General features: G+C 41.9%; 1 protein-coding gene across 1 annotated transcript; it reads right to left on the minus strand.

Annotated features, from left to right (window-relative positions):
* Positions 1–4,573: 4,573 nt before the first annotated feature.
* Positions 4,574–13,024, minus strand: LOC101767467 (protein O-linked-mannose beta-1,4-N-acetylglucosaminyltransferase 2). Its single transcript, XM_022826214.1, has 5 exons — positions 12,871–13,024; positions 10,249–10,308; positions 10,108–10,167; positions 6,191–6,256; positions 4,574–5,976 (listed from the first exon to the last, which is right to left on the minus strand). Exons 1-5 carry the CDS (start codon positions 12,995–12,997, stop codon positions 4,796–4,798), a joined length of 1,494 nt encoding a protein of 497 aa, XP_022681949.1. The 5' UTR covers positions 12,998–13,024; the 3' UTR covers positions 4,574–4,795.
* Between the last annotated feature and the right edge of the window lie 2,580 nt (positions 13,025–15,604).

Here is a 15,604-nt window from a genome sequence, read left to right on the forward strand (position 1 = left end):
GTCGAATTGGAGTTGAAACGGGATTTTCTTGTGGGAAAAGGCCTTCCACCCTATAAATATAAAGAGCCCTAGCCAAATGAGGGCTATCACCCAATCATCAAACGTATCTTTTTAAACTTTTATCTTAAACCCTAGCTTTTCTAATCCCTTTGCTTTCCTACTGCATCCCGGTGGCATTTGAAGACGTTCTGAGTGGCCTGACCAATCCTAGAGCAACCTTAGACGCATCATCCCTGACGGGGTCTCTCCCGAGGTGGTGTTCGTAGGTTTTCGCGACGCCCATGTGCAGATCAGCCTGACCGGCCTACCTGACCGGTCTGACCGGCTAGGAGCAGGAGCTCTAGTGAGGAAAGTTCTGTGCACCGCATGATCTAGCGCACTCATGTGTAAGGTCTTGCCAGTTCATTTTGGATAGAATCAGGTGCAAGACTTCCCTAGTATACATGCAACATACCATTAGGTGGTTGATGGTTTCAGGTTCCTGGGCACAAAGGATGCAAGTATCATCATCCTAAAGGTTGTGCTTCTTGCATCTTGATGCCGTCCAACAACATCCATGAAGAGCAAGCCATATGAAAAATTTGCATTTAGCTGGTGCACGTGTCTTGCAAACGATCCTTGCCCTAGGTATGTCATACGGTCCAATGAAAAAGGCCTTGTATGCTGACGCTGTTGAGAAACTATTGTCTTGTGTCCATTTCCACATCACCTTGTTCGGAGTGGCATCATCGAGCGTGGACATCTGTAGCTTGTTCCAGACGTTTGGATAATCAAGCAGGACCTGAACCGTTAAAGCTCCTATGATATCTCTGACCCATTTTCTATCTTGCAAGCCTTCAGTCCTTTTTTTTACGAATTCTAGGACCAATTGCCTGTAGTAGACATGGGGCAATCTCCGCAATGGAACGACCTTCAATCCATCTGTTTGTCTAGAAAAGAGTATTTTTTCCGTCGCCCACCTAAACTGAAGTAGAGTAAAAGAACATCTGAGCGACCTTAGGCTCCACTGAATCAGGCAAGTTATGCCATGAACGCGAAGTGTCAGTTTTCTTGAGCCACAACCAGCGCATCTGCAAAACGTAGTCCATGAGGCATAAGTCTATAACTCCAGGACCTCCCAAAACAGATGGTCGACAGCATTTTGTCCAAGCTAGTAGGTAGTGACCCCAGAGACCATTTCTGTTCCTTTCCATAAGAAAGCTTTCCTGCGTCCGTCAATTTTTCTGATTGCCCATGGGGAGATGGCAACTGCAATAGCTGCGTGAATGGGAATGGACAACATCTTCATCTTGACTAGCGCTGCCCGGCCTGCTTTGCTCATTAACTTGTCCTTCCATGATGGTAAGCCATTGCTGATCTTATCCACTAGGGGCAATAAGTCATTCTGTCACAACCTTTTAAGAGATAGAGGGATCCCCAAATACTGGAAAGAAGTGAAGCAGCCTGACCGTGTGTTCCAGGTCACACTGAATTGGTGAGATGCGGCACTTGTCCATGTTTATTTTAAGCCCAGATGTTGCCCCGAAGATGTCCAGAAAGACTCCAGTAGCCACTAGGTCCCTTTGCATTTGTGATAGGAACAACACAACATCATATGCATATAGATAAGCACGATCTTGCATGACATTATCCCCTAGTGGCATTAGAAGGCCTTCCTCGTCAGCCAACCTGATCATGGAGTTTAATATTTTCATTGCTAGGACAAAGAGCATTGGTGATAGAGGATCACCTTGCCTGAGACCCCTAGCATGGCAGATTCTCTTACCTGGGCGCCCATTCAGGATTATTTTGGTACTTGCCGTCGTTAATAGCATACTAATCCAATTGATCCACCTTCTTATGAAGCCCATGTGCCGCAACAGACATAATAAGAAAGTCCAATCAAGCGAATCAAAAGCTTTAGAAATATGTCTAACTTGAGTGGTGCATATTGTGATTTTCTTCTGTGGAGGAACTTTGCTGACAATTGGACTACCCTAAAATTATCATGTAGTAGGCGACCTATTGGTGTTTGATCAATGTCATCGTTCAACGGTTTGGTCAAAACAGTTTAATTCCCAGAGTTCACTTTACTCGCATGCAATCCTTCTTCCCAGCTCCTTTTTCTTACAATTGATGAGTGAACGGCTTGAAATAAACTGGTTGGTCAACCCTCAACCCTACTTCAATAAAAAAAAGGTGGGGTTTTGTGGCACCAACAAGGAACAAAAAAAATATCTGCAGGCATTTATATTTTGAGATATTTATAAATCATAGAAAATTGTACGAATGGAAAAGTAGTTCTTGAGACATGTGCATATACAACCTTCAAATGTTCAACACCAACATGTGAAATAGGATACACTCTTTAGTAAATAGGACCGTGTAAATGTTTTCAACCGTTGGTTCCAGGGCATTATCTGATGGTACAAATGGTTTCATTTGTGACCAAGTGCCAAGTGCTACAGAATTATTAGGCCAAACATCAATATGGTAAATCAAATAAACATGAAAAAGAACATCACAGGTACTTTATTATATTACAAATGTCTACAGGTTCAAATCTGCCCTCTAGCCTAATTATTTTTCATGAAGACCTGTGTTTGGCTAACTCAGCCAAATAGTCTAAATAGTTTAAATCAATGATTGGTCCTAAAATAATATCAAAATAGATAAGTGCATAGATAAGTGCACTGTCAACTGCTTCAATCAGAGTACCAAGCAGTGCTTTGCCATAAATCCTAAACCTTCCCATTGTTATGTCATCGTCATTGTAACAAAACATCATACGGCCCTGGTATGTGCCTTCAGATGTGTCCACTTCTACAGATGAAAATCGGAACAATCCAACTTTCTCACATGCTCTTCTATCCAAGCTAGCTGCTATCAAGCTTACATCAAAATAGCCCCACACGCATACAAAACAACAATAACAATAATAATTATTGACGGTCATAACAAAAGTCATAACAACATCCAGCTTATTATACCAGTTCTCACATTCTTTCAGTGATTGATGACACATCCTCTTCACCTTTACTCGAGGGCTTTCATTTCAAAATAGATGAAGTTGAGGATAAAGTACCCAATGTCCTGAAGCGCTTTCAGTACCCATTGCACAACGGATTTTTTAGTATGATATTGACTTGGTCATCTATTTCCACTAACCTCAATAGTTATATTCCTACCATCTGTTGCTTTAATTTCAAATTATATAGTGACATCGTGGAAGTTACCGTCGTTCATCCCATTCAGTACGGGGATCCGAACCACCAATCTCAGGGACTACCATATGAAGTCATCAAACTGGATCAGTCACCTACAAGTGTGCTTCAGTACTCAATCGATCTATACTATGGCAGGCGCGATACATACATGGTGACGCATATGAACATCCTTCAAGGAGAAAAGGCACAAATTAAGCAAGATATTATATTATTACTATGTCACTGAAGCCCCTGCCTCGCTGGTGGTCTCTTGCCGACTTGAAAGGCATGCCTTCATCCATCAATGCTGCTAATGGTGCCCAATAATCCATGGCATCCTCATGCGCCCCCCACGACCTTCACAGCCGAGATGATGCAGATGCATCCTGAGCGGGTCCTAGCTTGCTAAGGACGAGCGTCTTGCTATGACGAGCAGCGATGGATTATGGTTATGGTTAGGTCCGCCAGACTTAGTATTAAAGGGCAGCATTTCCACCATCAGTTGCAAATAAGAATTCAACGGTGGAAATATATTTTATACCCACCATTTTTTGAAGAACTGACTATACAAATCCGTACTTTGTACAATCGGTTTCAAGCGGCTAAATAACGATACAAACCTATTTCACTGTTGGCTCATTAAGACCCGCATACCAAACGCGGTTCGTAATTCACACCAACTGTACACTCAGTTTCACATGGTGCTTAGGGAAAATCGAGTGTATCGGTTTGTTTGAATTGATACTACAGGCCAGTTCTGTAGTAGTGAAAGATACGGACTTGATTACTCTCAAAATTTCAATTACACCCAACATGGGCGACCATGAATCCACCACTTCAACAGACTGCAGGCTTCTTTCTTTCCTCGTATGTGATGAGAATCTAATTGAGATGTAGTATCTCTTTGGCTGAGACTCTCCGGTTACCACCTCAGCATGCTCTAAAACTTGACATGGTATTGTTTCTTTACATCTCAACCATTATAACTTGGTCATCTATGAGTTTCTAATTGTAATGGGCATGCATATATTAGGTTGAAATTCTTTAACTACCATCTCAGCTCATGCTAAAACTTTCCATGGTATTGTCTCTTTGCATCTCAACCATTATAACCTGGTCATCTATGAATTTCTCATTGGCATGCATATATTAGGTTGAGATTCTTCAATTACCATCTCAGCCCATGCTAAAACTTTCCATGGTATTGCTTCTTTATAGTATATCAACCATTATAACTTGGTCCTGTATTATAGACGGTTAGATGTTTTGTTTTTTCTCTATTTTCCTTTGATTAATGTGGGAATTTCTTGAGAGTCTCTAATTAGTGTAGGGATAGATAGATGATTATAAGGATTGCTTGTTCGATAAACACTTAGATATATGCCATGTTTTCGTATCCATTTCACTATCAAGCTATGCGCCTATGCCCATGCTACAACCCTCAATTTCTCTGAACACTTCCACGCTATTTTCATATACTATACTGTGACTAATGCTCGCGAGTGACAATGACTAGTAACTAGCCGAAAAACAAAACCACAAAAGAAGAGGAAAATTACACATAGGTCGAGTCCATCACTTCAGCGACAGCCTTATGCATGCCTTCTAGTCTACTCCGTGGTGACGGACTGGTACACTTGCTGCATTACCTCTCTGAAGCGACCAATATCCAGGGTGACGTTCTGGCCCTCAAGGAAGATCTCCCAAAGTTTACCCTGGTGGTGCAGGGACTGTGGGTCTGTGAACACGGGATGGTCCCTGGGATACTTCTCGTTCAGCGTGGTCTCCTCCGCGGTCACCTCGTACTCTGCATACTGGAGCCCCATATCCGGCACCGGATCGCCGAAGTCATACCTGCATGCCACCTTCATCTCCCCCCAGGGAATGATCTGAACAATCGTGGCATTATGAGGCAAGAACACCATGTTGGTTAACCCAGCGCCATGGACGCCGACCATCACATCGCAGGAGTTCGCCACCCCGGCGAATCGGCCCATGTCACTGGCGTCCTTCGGTCCAGCAGCAACCACTTCAAAGCCGAGATCTACCATGGCGGTGATGACATCGGCCTCATTCGTTATTGCCCTCGAGTGGCGCCGCAGAACCATGACAAGCCGAGGCTTCCTCCCTGAGCTCCTGCTTATGGGGCTCGTCCATGGCCGCTGCAGAGAGAAAATAGACCTGAGGAAGTCACGGAACCCCATCATAGTGTAACCGTTCCGGGAGAGAGCCGGGTCGATACCAAGGATCCTGTGACTCTCCAACCCAACGCGTGCTGATGGGAAGCAGCGCACCACGGTATCGGCATCGAAGTCGATGACCGGGTACATGGACAGAGCGGCGAGGATCGGCCTGAACTTGGCAACCCATTTGGGTTGGTAGTCAGTGATGAGGAGCTGGACGCGGCCATTATACTCCCGGGCCGTGATGTAGAGCGGGGCGATGAGGTCGCTCATGGCGTGGAAGAAGTTTGTACCGCAGCCACCGGTGGAGAAGACCACTGTTGGCACGTCGTGCCTGACCGTGCACCGCGGTGGGATGGTGAAACTGTAAGGTGCTGGCGGCATGGATCGCATGGTGACCTCCCGGATCCTCGACATGGTCTCTTTCTCCCACTTTCGCGTGTATGGCTTGACCTTGATCGTTGAATTCTCTGGGCTGAAGGTAGATGCTGAGACGACGTAGACTGTGGCCGATTTGCCATGGATCCGCAAGTCGCCTTCCATTGTGCAGACGTCAGAGTGAACGCTGCTGAAGTCGCAGGTTAACTTGCTGATTGGTGCTGCCACGTCTGCATATATGTATCACACAGGAATGATAGAAAAATCTTTAATTTTATTAATGCCATTCTTGGGCAAATTAAACATTTGCGTGCATATGTTCAGGTAAATTAATTGTATAACACATGTAAAGACAAAACATGAATCAAGATAAAACATCGATTGTATAACTAATAAATAAATACGGAATGCATGATAATCGTTCTTGAAGGCATAGATGTATACCTGAATTTATCAATGAAGTATCTTTTGGGCTGTTCGTGGCAAGCATTTGGTGTGGTTGGTTGTGCTCTGCAGAAAATGAAAATAGATTGGTATCAGCTTTCATATTTTTTTTAGATAATGATCAGCTTTCATAAGTAGTGCTAAGTGCAACAGCCATGTAATGCAAATACAATACATACATACTTTAAACTATACTAAGGAAACGGTAGATTATTAAGGATAGCAAACAGACATTTTCCTATTTTATATCTAAGCACACTATGACTTAAAATTACGTGGCCCATTAGGCCATAGTTTGTGATTTTGGTGATTGAGTGACAAAATAGTTATTGGGACTAATTCTTTGTCTAGCATGTACCTTGCAGGTTTTCTAGGTCTCAAGTATGCAAACCAAACCATGGCAAGATCCAAATCATGGTATTTGAGTGTCCAAGCTATGGTATTCTTGATATCCAAGCTATAGTACCAAGTGACCAAGCCATGGTATCTAGGATTATTCTATGGTATTCAAGCTTCCAAGTGATAGAGAAAATCCAGAGAGAATAATTCTAGAGCATCCAAATCACGATATCTTTGGTGCTTGCATTGGACGAGTTGGTTGGAAAAATGCACCATCGGATGTTCCGATCGTCACCAGAGAAGCGTTGGAGCAACCATCGAAGCAATTGGTACGCTGTGAAGAAGTCAAGTCAAAGTCAGACCATCGAATGTTTCGATGGCCCCTTTTCTAGTAGCGTTGGACGAATACTGGGGAGAAGGATTTGAAGACAAAGAAAACTAAGTAGCATCGGATGATACGATGGTAGACCAAGGGGAGCGTCGAATGAAGTATATTTACTTTGCAAAGTTCCAGAGAGATTTTGGAAAAAAAATCCTTCAGCACTGGATGTTCCGAGGGTACCATCGAATGAAGCGTTGGATGAATTTTGGATGAGTCAGTGAAGAACTTGGGTGCGGGGAGACCAACGGCTAGTAGCACTGAATGTTACGATGCAACCCAAATTGATACCATTGGAACGTCCGATGGTCTACTTTAACTAGCTATTGGGGCAGTGGCTCTTTGAGTCCTTGGACTATTAATACCCCCTCCACTCGCCCATTTGAGGTTGCTAGAGTGTGCAGAAGTCCATTGGAAATCAAGACTCATCAAAAGCACATCCAAGCCACCTAAAGTGCATAAGTTATTACCCAAAGGCTTAGAACAATCTTAGGATAGTGATTAGTGCTAGGATAGGCCTAGAGAAGAAAGAGTGCAACGTGTGTCTGCCTTGTAATTGGTTCTAGGAGTGAACTGCAGTTGTACAAGGTGTGCTGGTGCCTTGGAGCCTTGGTGGCTCGCCAGCAAGTCTTCGACTCTCTGGCTTAGTGTGGAGTGGCGTTGATGACCATGTGCGGGGACGTGGAGACCCCTTCCTTTGTGGAGAATCTCCTTAGTGGAGAGAACATCAAGATGACCAGGAAACTTGGCGTGAGCTTTAGTGGCCAAGCCTTTGTGGCAAGTCAAGGCATGTCCTCAAAGAGACTTGGTGATCGGGAAGCAATACTCTTGTGTGAGTGCTTCAACAACGTGGACTAATGGTGGCTTAGTACCTATCGATACCACGGGATAAATCATCATGTCAAGAGTTTGCTTCCCCTCATTCTCCTCTCTTACGTTTCTACATTCCATACTTGCAACTTGTGTCTTTACTTTCTTAGTGTAGTATCTTGCTAGAATTGGCTCTAGGTTGCAAAACTTATTTTGGGATAAGGGTTTCACACTAGATCAATCATAGTTGCACATCTTGATAGCATGATCTAGTTTAAGTTTGATGCAAAAGTAGTGGAAGCCATAAGTTAACGTTTTAAGTTGCCTAATTCACCCCCTCCCCCTCTTAGGCTACGAGCACTGATTTCTTACGGAGTGAAACCAACCATAATAACAGTCAACTTGAGCTGCATGGAGATTAGATTCTACGAAAGGTTTGCAAATGAGTGTTCACAATATCACCAGGGGTGGATTTGGGCCCTAGGCTGCCCAGGCTGAAGCCCGAGGCGAGGCCCATGAACAGTGGAAAATTGCTTCATAAAAATGGCATAAAAAGGTCTATCAGCCTATTAGCCCACCCCGAGAAGGAGAAAGCCCAGTAGGTCAGCAGGCCGTCGTGGGCCTCGCGGCGTCGGTGTGTCGCCCTAGCTGGCTCGTTGCGCCGCACTGCATTCACCCTCGGGCCTCGGTCCCTCGCGGTCGCACACTCACCCGTCGCCCTGCCTCCCTGTCCGCCTGACCACCTCCCTCCCGAGTCCCAACTCCCGCACGGCCGCACCGCAAATCCACCCGCCGCACCGCCACCTATGCCGGCCGGCTGGTCCTGGGCTCCGGCTGCGCCGCGCCTCCGCCGGCCGCGCGTGTAGCCACCTGCGGCCGGCGGCCCCAGCGCCCCGCCGGCCACCATCCCCAGCTCCCCGCGCGGCCACGCGCCAGGGCGACCGCCGACTAGTGGCCCGGCACTCCTCTGGTCCTCCGCGGCTCCGCGGTCACGCGGCGCCGGCCCCGTGCGGCCGCGCCCCTGCCTGGCTGCCCGCGTCGGCCGGCGGCCGCCCGGCCCCCAGCGGCCCAGCCCCTTGGCGGCCTGGCGCCTGTCCCCTACGGGTTGTGGCCAAATCCGCTCCTCAGGCCTGAACCCTTGCCTGGCTACCCTTGAAGGTAGGCTGCCTAAAGGCCTGAAGTGTTGAGGACTTGAGGTTTCTTTTTTTTTTTTGAAATTTGCTCTATGAATCTATGATTGTTGATTGCTACTGCCTACTAGCAAAATCATGAATATTTCATTTCATTGACCGATTGAGCAGGACTGGTATTTGAGTATTACTTTGCAACTGCAACATTTCATACCTTAAAAGCTAGAATGGAGAAATACTATGCTAAAAAAAGATGCGTCAAAGAGTGGTGGTATTGATGAAGTCAGAAATGATGATAATTTTGACACTTGTATTGATCTTGGTAACCTTGCTGAGAAGATGGTTCAGACCGGAAGAGATACAACTTTTCCTTTGGTGTATCGTCTCATTGAACTTGCATTGATTTTGCCGGTGGCAACAGCAACAGTTGAAAGATCCTTCTCTGCTATGAATATTATCAAGACTGAATGAAGAAATGAAATGAATGATGATTGGTTGAATAGTAGCATGATGTGCTATATTGAGCGAGATTTGTTTGTGTCGATTGAAGATGAAAAAATTCTAAAGCGCTTTCAAGGCTTAAGAAATCGTAAGATAAATTTGCCAAACGAGGGCTCAAGGTGCGTGTTGTTTACTTGTATTAGTCTATTTCAATACATAATGTTATCTTGCTTTATATAGGGCTGAGATATTGAAATTCTTTATGTAGAATTGAGGACGTCGGAACAAGTGGAAGTGGTGTTAATTCATGAAGACATGTATGGTTCTTTTTTTATCATGGAAGACTCTTAATTTGGTACTTTTCTACCTTCAATATTCTATGTATTGTTTGAGTCTATTGGTTGAATTGTGCTCTTTGAAAAATATGTTATATTTAATAGTGTATGACTAGTAAGATTTTAAATCTTATATTAGTTAGCCTGGGGCGGACCTCGTTTCTGGATCCGCCACTGAATATCACAATCTTTAAGATTGTAACATTTGAATAGCACACAAATCAGTTAAGTCTTATTATATACTTTTATCCTTGCAAATAAAAAAATAAAGTATAAGACTTCAGTACACAGTGATTCGTTGACAGCGTACATAACTAGAGCACTACACTCGTAGTCACTAGTTTCGAGCTAGTAGAACGTGAAGGAACTGCATACTCAAGAATCGAATCAGAATCAAAGGAGAGGCCACATGGCATATATTGTTGTTATTCCCAGTATAAACTTGGACAAAATTGTTTTTTCCCAGATCATTGCCAAACATACCTTCTCCAGTTTCTCGCTTGACACTGTCATGCGGCTGCTGCCATCTTGCACCGTCCAAACCTTGAATATTATAAAAATTAACTATATATACTATGATATGCGTAACCTGAAAGTTCAGTGTGCAAACACTGTATAGCTCACCTAAGGTTAAATCCTTGTGAACCATTTTGTCTGCGAGTTTGATGAATCCAGTCTCCCGAACTGCACAGAGTTGAAGGTGCTTTTTAGTTTTGTAGGATAGTAGTCATAACTCGTAACTTGTCGTCGTAGAGTTAAAGGGTTTAAAATGTTTTCCCAGTGGAGAATAAATTAAAAGGGCAATCGTAATCATGATGATCTTCTGTTCGTCACGGTAGTTCTCGATCAGTTCCTTGGTACAACATAGTAATAAGTGAAGGATACTTCCAGTGGAGGCAAATTAAAAGGCCAGAATGTGTTTATTCCATTACCAAGAAATATATATATGTTTTCACTAAAGGAATATTTGCTCCACCAGTCCTTAGAAATTCATCCTCGTAAAAAAATTCCTTATAAACTTTAATTAATTATACTGTACTAAGCACTAGCCTAGGGTTCTGTGAAATCTAAGCCCTTCAGCATATTTTTGTTGGGGGCACCTGCTGAAGGAAATCGTAAAAGAGCAATAAGTTTGGATGCCACACTGCTCTACGATGATCCATGATTAAAGACGGGAAAAAAGGATAATTACACTATTAGTATAATTAAAAATATATGAGTATAAAGTAATCATCTAAATCTATATCTAAATTACACACCTCTTCCATTATATAAAATTAACTAAAGAAACCCCTAATCTTCATCAAAATTACCCGATCATGCCGTTATAAACAATATTTAAAATAACCCCCTAAATTTGTAACTAAATTGCCCACCACTAATACTTATAAAAAACTTAAAATAACCCCTTAAATTTGTATCTATACTACCCATGTATACCATTATTTAAAATAACATGAGGTAAACCTACATTTTGATCCAATCACCTTAATTAAAAATATACAATAATATATGGGTCTAAATCGTCTATTTATTACACTATTATTATATGATATAATAACTAAGGTATATATGCATGATGTGCGTCACCATTTATAAAGATATAGAGCAAGTGATGATAATATATGTTTCTATGTTAAAATTATAGCTCAAACTTAGGTTCCATTAAACAAATTCAAACGCATACCTGCGATGCAAAGTGAAAAGTTAAAGATTATAAAGTGGATGAAAATATTATAGAGTAATTACTAACTAAAACATGTCACAATCAGACGAAGACAATAATAAGTATATATCTATATAAGTATTGTGTTCGAATATTTAACAGTTACTCATGGTAATAGTTTTGTAGCAAGGTGGTCTTATTTTTTTCATTGGAGACTTCGCATTACTTCCCACGAGACACGCTATAAAAAGAAAAGTCAAATTCTAAAAATTCTCAAAAAAATAAAAAACATCAAACACCAATCCTATAAACTCTAATAATCGTCATTGATCTATTATATTTTCTAAAAAGTTACCCACCACTATCATTATGAAAATATTCAAAATAAACTCTTAACCTATATCTAAATTACTGAGGTCGGCCATTATTAAAAATAATCTAAAATAACCTCATAATCTTCATCCAATTTACTCATACTTATATTATAAAGCATAATTGAAAATGTCATTCTAAATTTGTATCTAAGTAACCCACGTATATCGTTATTAAAAATAACATAAAGTAAACATCTATATCTTAATCTAATTATCTTCATCTACATCAAATAGAAATGTTCAAAAATAAACTAATATATGATTCTAAATTACCTATTTATGTCATTGTTAATATAGAAATACTAAGTTAAAGTATATACACATGATGAGTGTCACCATTTAGACCATTTATACATGTATGTGAGGAATTGATGAAAAATATTGATTTTATGCTAAACACAATGTATGGAGGTGCGATACAAAATGAAAAAAAGTGTGAATGTGGATCAAAAAGTTTATAAAGTAATTATAATTAAAAATCAATCACAACTTGATAAATATGAGTGCATATCTATATGAGTATTATGTTGAAGTATTGAAAAAAATAAGAAAGTAGCAGGTAAATAATTTTAATTATTAGCTAGAAGTTTAATGTCTAAATATATAATTTTCAGATTCAATAGCTTTTAAAAACACTTGCCCGTTTGGGAGCACGGATTGATGCACTGCTAAATTAATAGGGCAATCGTAACCTATGATCTTCAGTTCGCCACGTGCGGTAGTTCTTAGTTCCTTTAGTACAGCATTGTAATAAGTGAAGGTTCGATACTTCCAGTGTTGGCAAATTAAAAGGCCCGAATTTGTTTATTCGATTACCAAGAAATATATATATGTTTTCACAAAAGGAATATTTGCTTCACCAGTCCATAGAAACTTTATCCTCGCAAAAAAAAGTCCATATAAACTTTAATTAATTACATTGTACTAAGCTCTAGCATAAGGTTTTGTGAAATCTAAGCCCTTCAGCACATTTTTGTTGGGGCCACCTAAGGAAATCGTAAAAGAGCAATAAGGTTTGGATGGTACACTGCTATACTATGATCCATGACATAGACGGGGAAAAAAGGATAGGCCAAAAAAATAATGCAAATCGATCCAAGAAATGATCACCGGCTGATCACTGTAACTGAATGACAACCTTGGTTTGTCTGTTTCATAAAAAATTGATCTTACTTTCTCCAAACGAAACAGTGCGTGGCGACTTACAGCGAGCGACCTGCGGCAGGAAACCAGTCTTGAGCACGATGAGAACCAGAAGAGGAGGCAGCAGAAGCCACATCGCCGCCGTCCAGCTGCTCCCATGCTTGGTGCCTTCCTGCCTGCTCCCTCTCATCTGCCACAAGCTTCTGCACGCCTCCCTCTCCTGTCTCCTGCCACTAGTGAGCTAGTGCTCCCTCCCGCACGACTTCTTTTTATCTCGTCTCGATAGGCACGCGGCCTGGATCGCAGATCTCATTCCATGTGTTGACTTGTGCGCAGCATTAAATCCCATGCACATGCACGCACGCTAGCATTGGCGCATAGATGGGAGAGCGATCGATTTGTTAAGAGGACGATCACGGCAGCGTGACACATTTTTATTTGGGACCTGCCGCGTGTTGGACTATTGCATTTGCATCACCGTTAGGCTTGCTGCAAGCCGAGCCACATGTAGTTGTTTCAAACGTTTAGTTGACGATCAGAGCTGTTTGTTGATTGCATGAAACCTACGACTTCTCCATATTTTCTACTAGAGAAGCTAATGGGAGCGCACGTACCTGGGTTATTTTAGTTGTAGTTTTTCAGCTTGTCGTTTTCTGGAGAAATTTATTACAGTAGGCAGTAGATGGCCACAGAAATAAGAGGAACTTGCAAGGTAGGTTCGATTTGCCAAAGCTCTGACAACATCAGGACTTCTGAGTGCTTTGGTCCTTACTACCTGGACAAAGGCAGCTGTTCCGTTGGAAATTAAGGTGCACGATGCCCTATGCTAGAACGGTTCAACAATTCTTTTTTTTTTTTGGGCAACGAGAGCAGCTCTTTATTTAATCAGAAGCACCGGTGGATAAATTAGCCAGGTATAAATAACAATTTCAGAGGCACGAAAACTGTTTTTTACCCGAAAAATCTGATTCCGTGACAGATATGCTCGAGTCAGTGAGTCACTAGTCAACTCCTCTAGTCCTCTCTGTGTGGATTCATGGAGGATGATGCTGTACATGGACATATTCTGCTGTTGAAGGTTCATAGCCCCGTTTGCTTGGAGCTCATAAAATTCCTGTCACATCGAATGTTTATATACTAATCAGGAGTATTAAATATAGACTAATTACAAAATTAATTGCACAGATGGAGGCTAATTTTCGAGATGAATTTATTAAGCCTAATTAGTTCATTGATTTGATAATGTGGTGCTACAGTAAACATGTGCTAATGATGGATTAATTAGGCTTAATAGAGCTCATGTTTGGTCCTCCTAATTAGTCTCCGAATATTTGATGTGACATAAATTTTAGTCCAGACTAAAGATCAACCACACCTTAGTCACTTTTGGAAAATCGGTTGCTAGCATGCAATTCTGGTTTATCGCCGTACACCGTCCTTGGCTGCAAACAATCGCCTTCATTCAGATGGTGCGAGTCTCAAATCCCTGAGATAACCTGACGATCGAGCTATCTCTGGTTTTCCTTGAATAACTGAAACTGCTACATCAACTTTTGTGAAGAACTGGAACGGGCAACTAGAAGGGGTGAATGGAAGTCTTTAAAATTCTTCTTCGAGAATAAGGTCTATATCCCGATTGACACCCCAAACACATCTCGCTTCTAATCGCTAAGATGACACAAGTCAACTCGTGACAAGATCATTCTAGAAACGATTACAAAATGCTCAAAGCGTAGCAGAAGTAAAATAATAAAGCACACGTTAAGAAACTGTCACCAAATTAACCTGTCAAAAGAGCTCATGAAAATAAACAAGTTAACTAGACAAAACATACAAGAGCTCATGTACACAAGCTGTGCGTACGTGCTATTGTCTTCTTAACTCAAACTGAAAGAATGCTCAAGCACACAAGCTAGTACACATTAGCTAGCACGAAAGTTCGGAAACTCCGTAAAAATCTCCGAAGAATACGTAACTTCCAGAGAATCTGCACAAATTTTCGGATAATCCGCGCCTACGGAGTTTCCGGAAAATTCTCCGGAGAATCCGTAAAAATCTTCAAAATTTTCTGCAACTCCAGAAACAGCCTGCATGAAGAAGATGGAAAAATCCGAAACTCGATCCCCATAGACTTACTTAAAGAGCCCAAGAATTGATCACCAGATTCAAAGGATTTGGAGAGGGACACAAAGAGCTTAAGAAAACTCCAAGAACTCAAACTTGAAATTGAGTCAAACGAGGTTCAAAATGAACGAAACTTCAGCTCACATATACATGGTGAATCTTTGTCCAAAAGATTTATCAAGAAGATCAAGACTTCACCATGAATTTCATATACTTGGCCAAGAACACAAGAGAAACAGAGTTTTGGGGAAAACCAAATCGAGCCAAATCCGAGAGGGATTGGAGGAGGGAAACACTTCAAAGTTGCTCACAAAAGTCCTACCAACAAAAGCATCCAACAAATCTCACGGATTTCGCAGCCAAACGCGAAGAACAAAAAAAATCACCAAAAATACCTCCGAAAATCCTGAAAAAGATAAAACTCAGATCTTGGGATGGAGAAACAATTGAGCACGAAATTGATTCTTGGATTACTTCACCATATCCGATTGCAAGCCACTCTTAGGCACAAACAAAGCTAAGATGGCAAAAAGATCAAATCAAAGATCCCTCATCTCTCTCCCTCTCTCTCTCCCTCTCTCTTCCCTAAAGGCTCCCACAAACCAAAAATGAGAAGTCCACCTCCCAACAACCCCCATAGAGATGTGGCTGCCCCAACAGCCCACTCCTCATG

The sequence above is a fragment of the Setaria italica genome, chromosome IV (assembly GCF_000263155.2).
Source record: "Setaria italica strain Yugu1 chromosome IV, Setaria_italica_v2.0, whole genome shotgun sequence".
Classification (NCBI taxonomy): Eukaryota; Viridiplantae; Streptophyta; class Magnoliopsida; order Poales; family Poaceae; genus Setaria; species Setaria italica.

Bases quoted from the DNA above. Each gene is read 5' to 3' on its own strand.
- LOC101767467 (XM_022826214.1), bottom strand. From the start codon at position 12,997: ATGAGAGGGAGCAGGCAGGAAGGCACCAAGCATGGGAGCAGCTGGACG. The intron at 6,257-10,107 runs GTATGTTTGGCA...CATTTTCTGCAG, and splicing joins CAAGCGAGAAACTGGAGAAG to AGCACAACCAACCACACCAA. The intron at 5,977-6,190 runs GTATACATCTAT...ACATATATGCAG, and splicing joins TACTTCATTGATAAATTCAG to ACGTGGCAGCACCAATCAGC.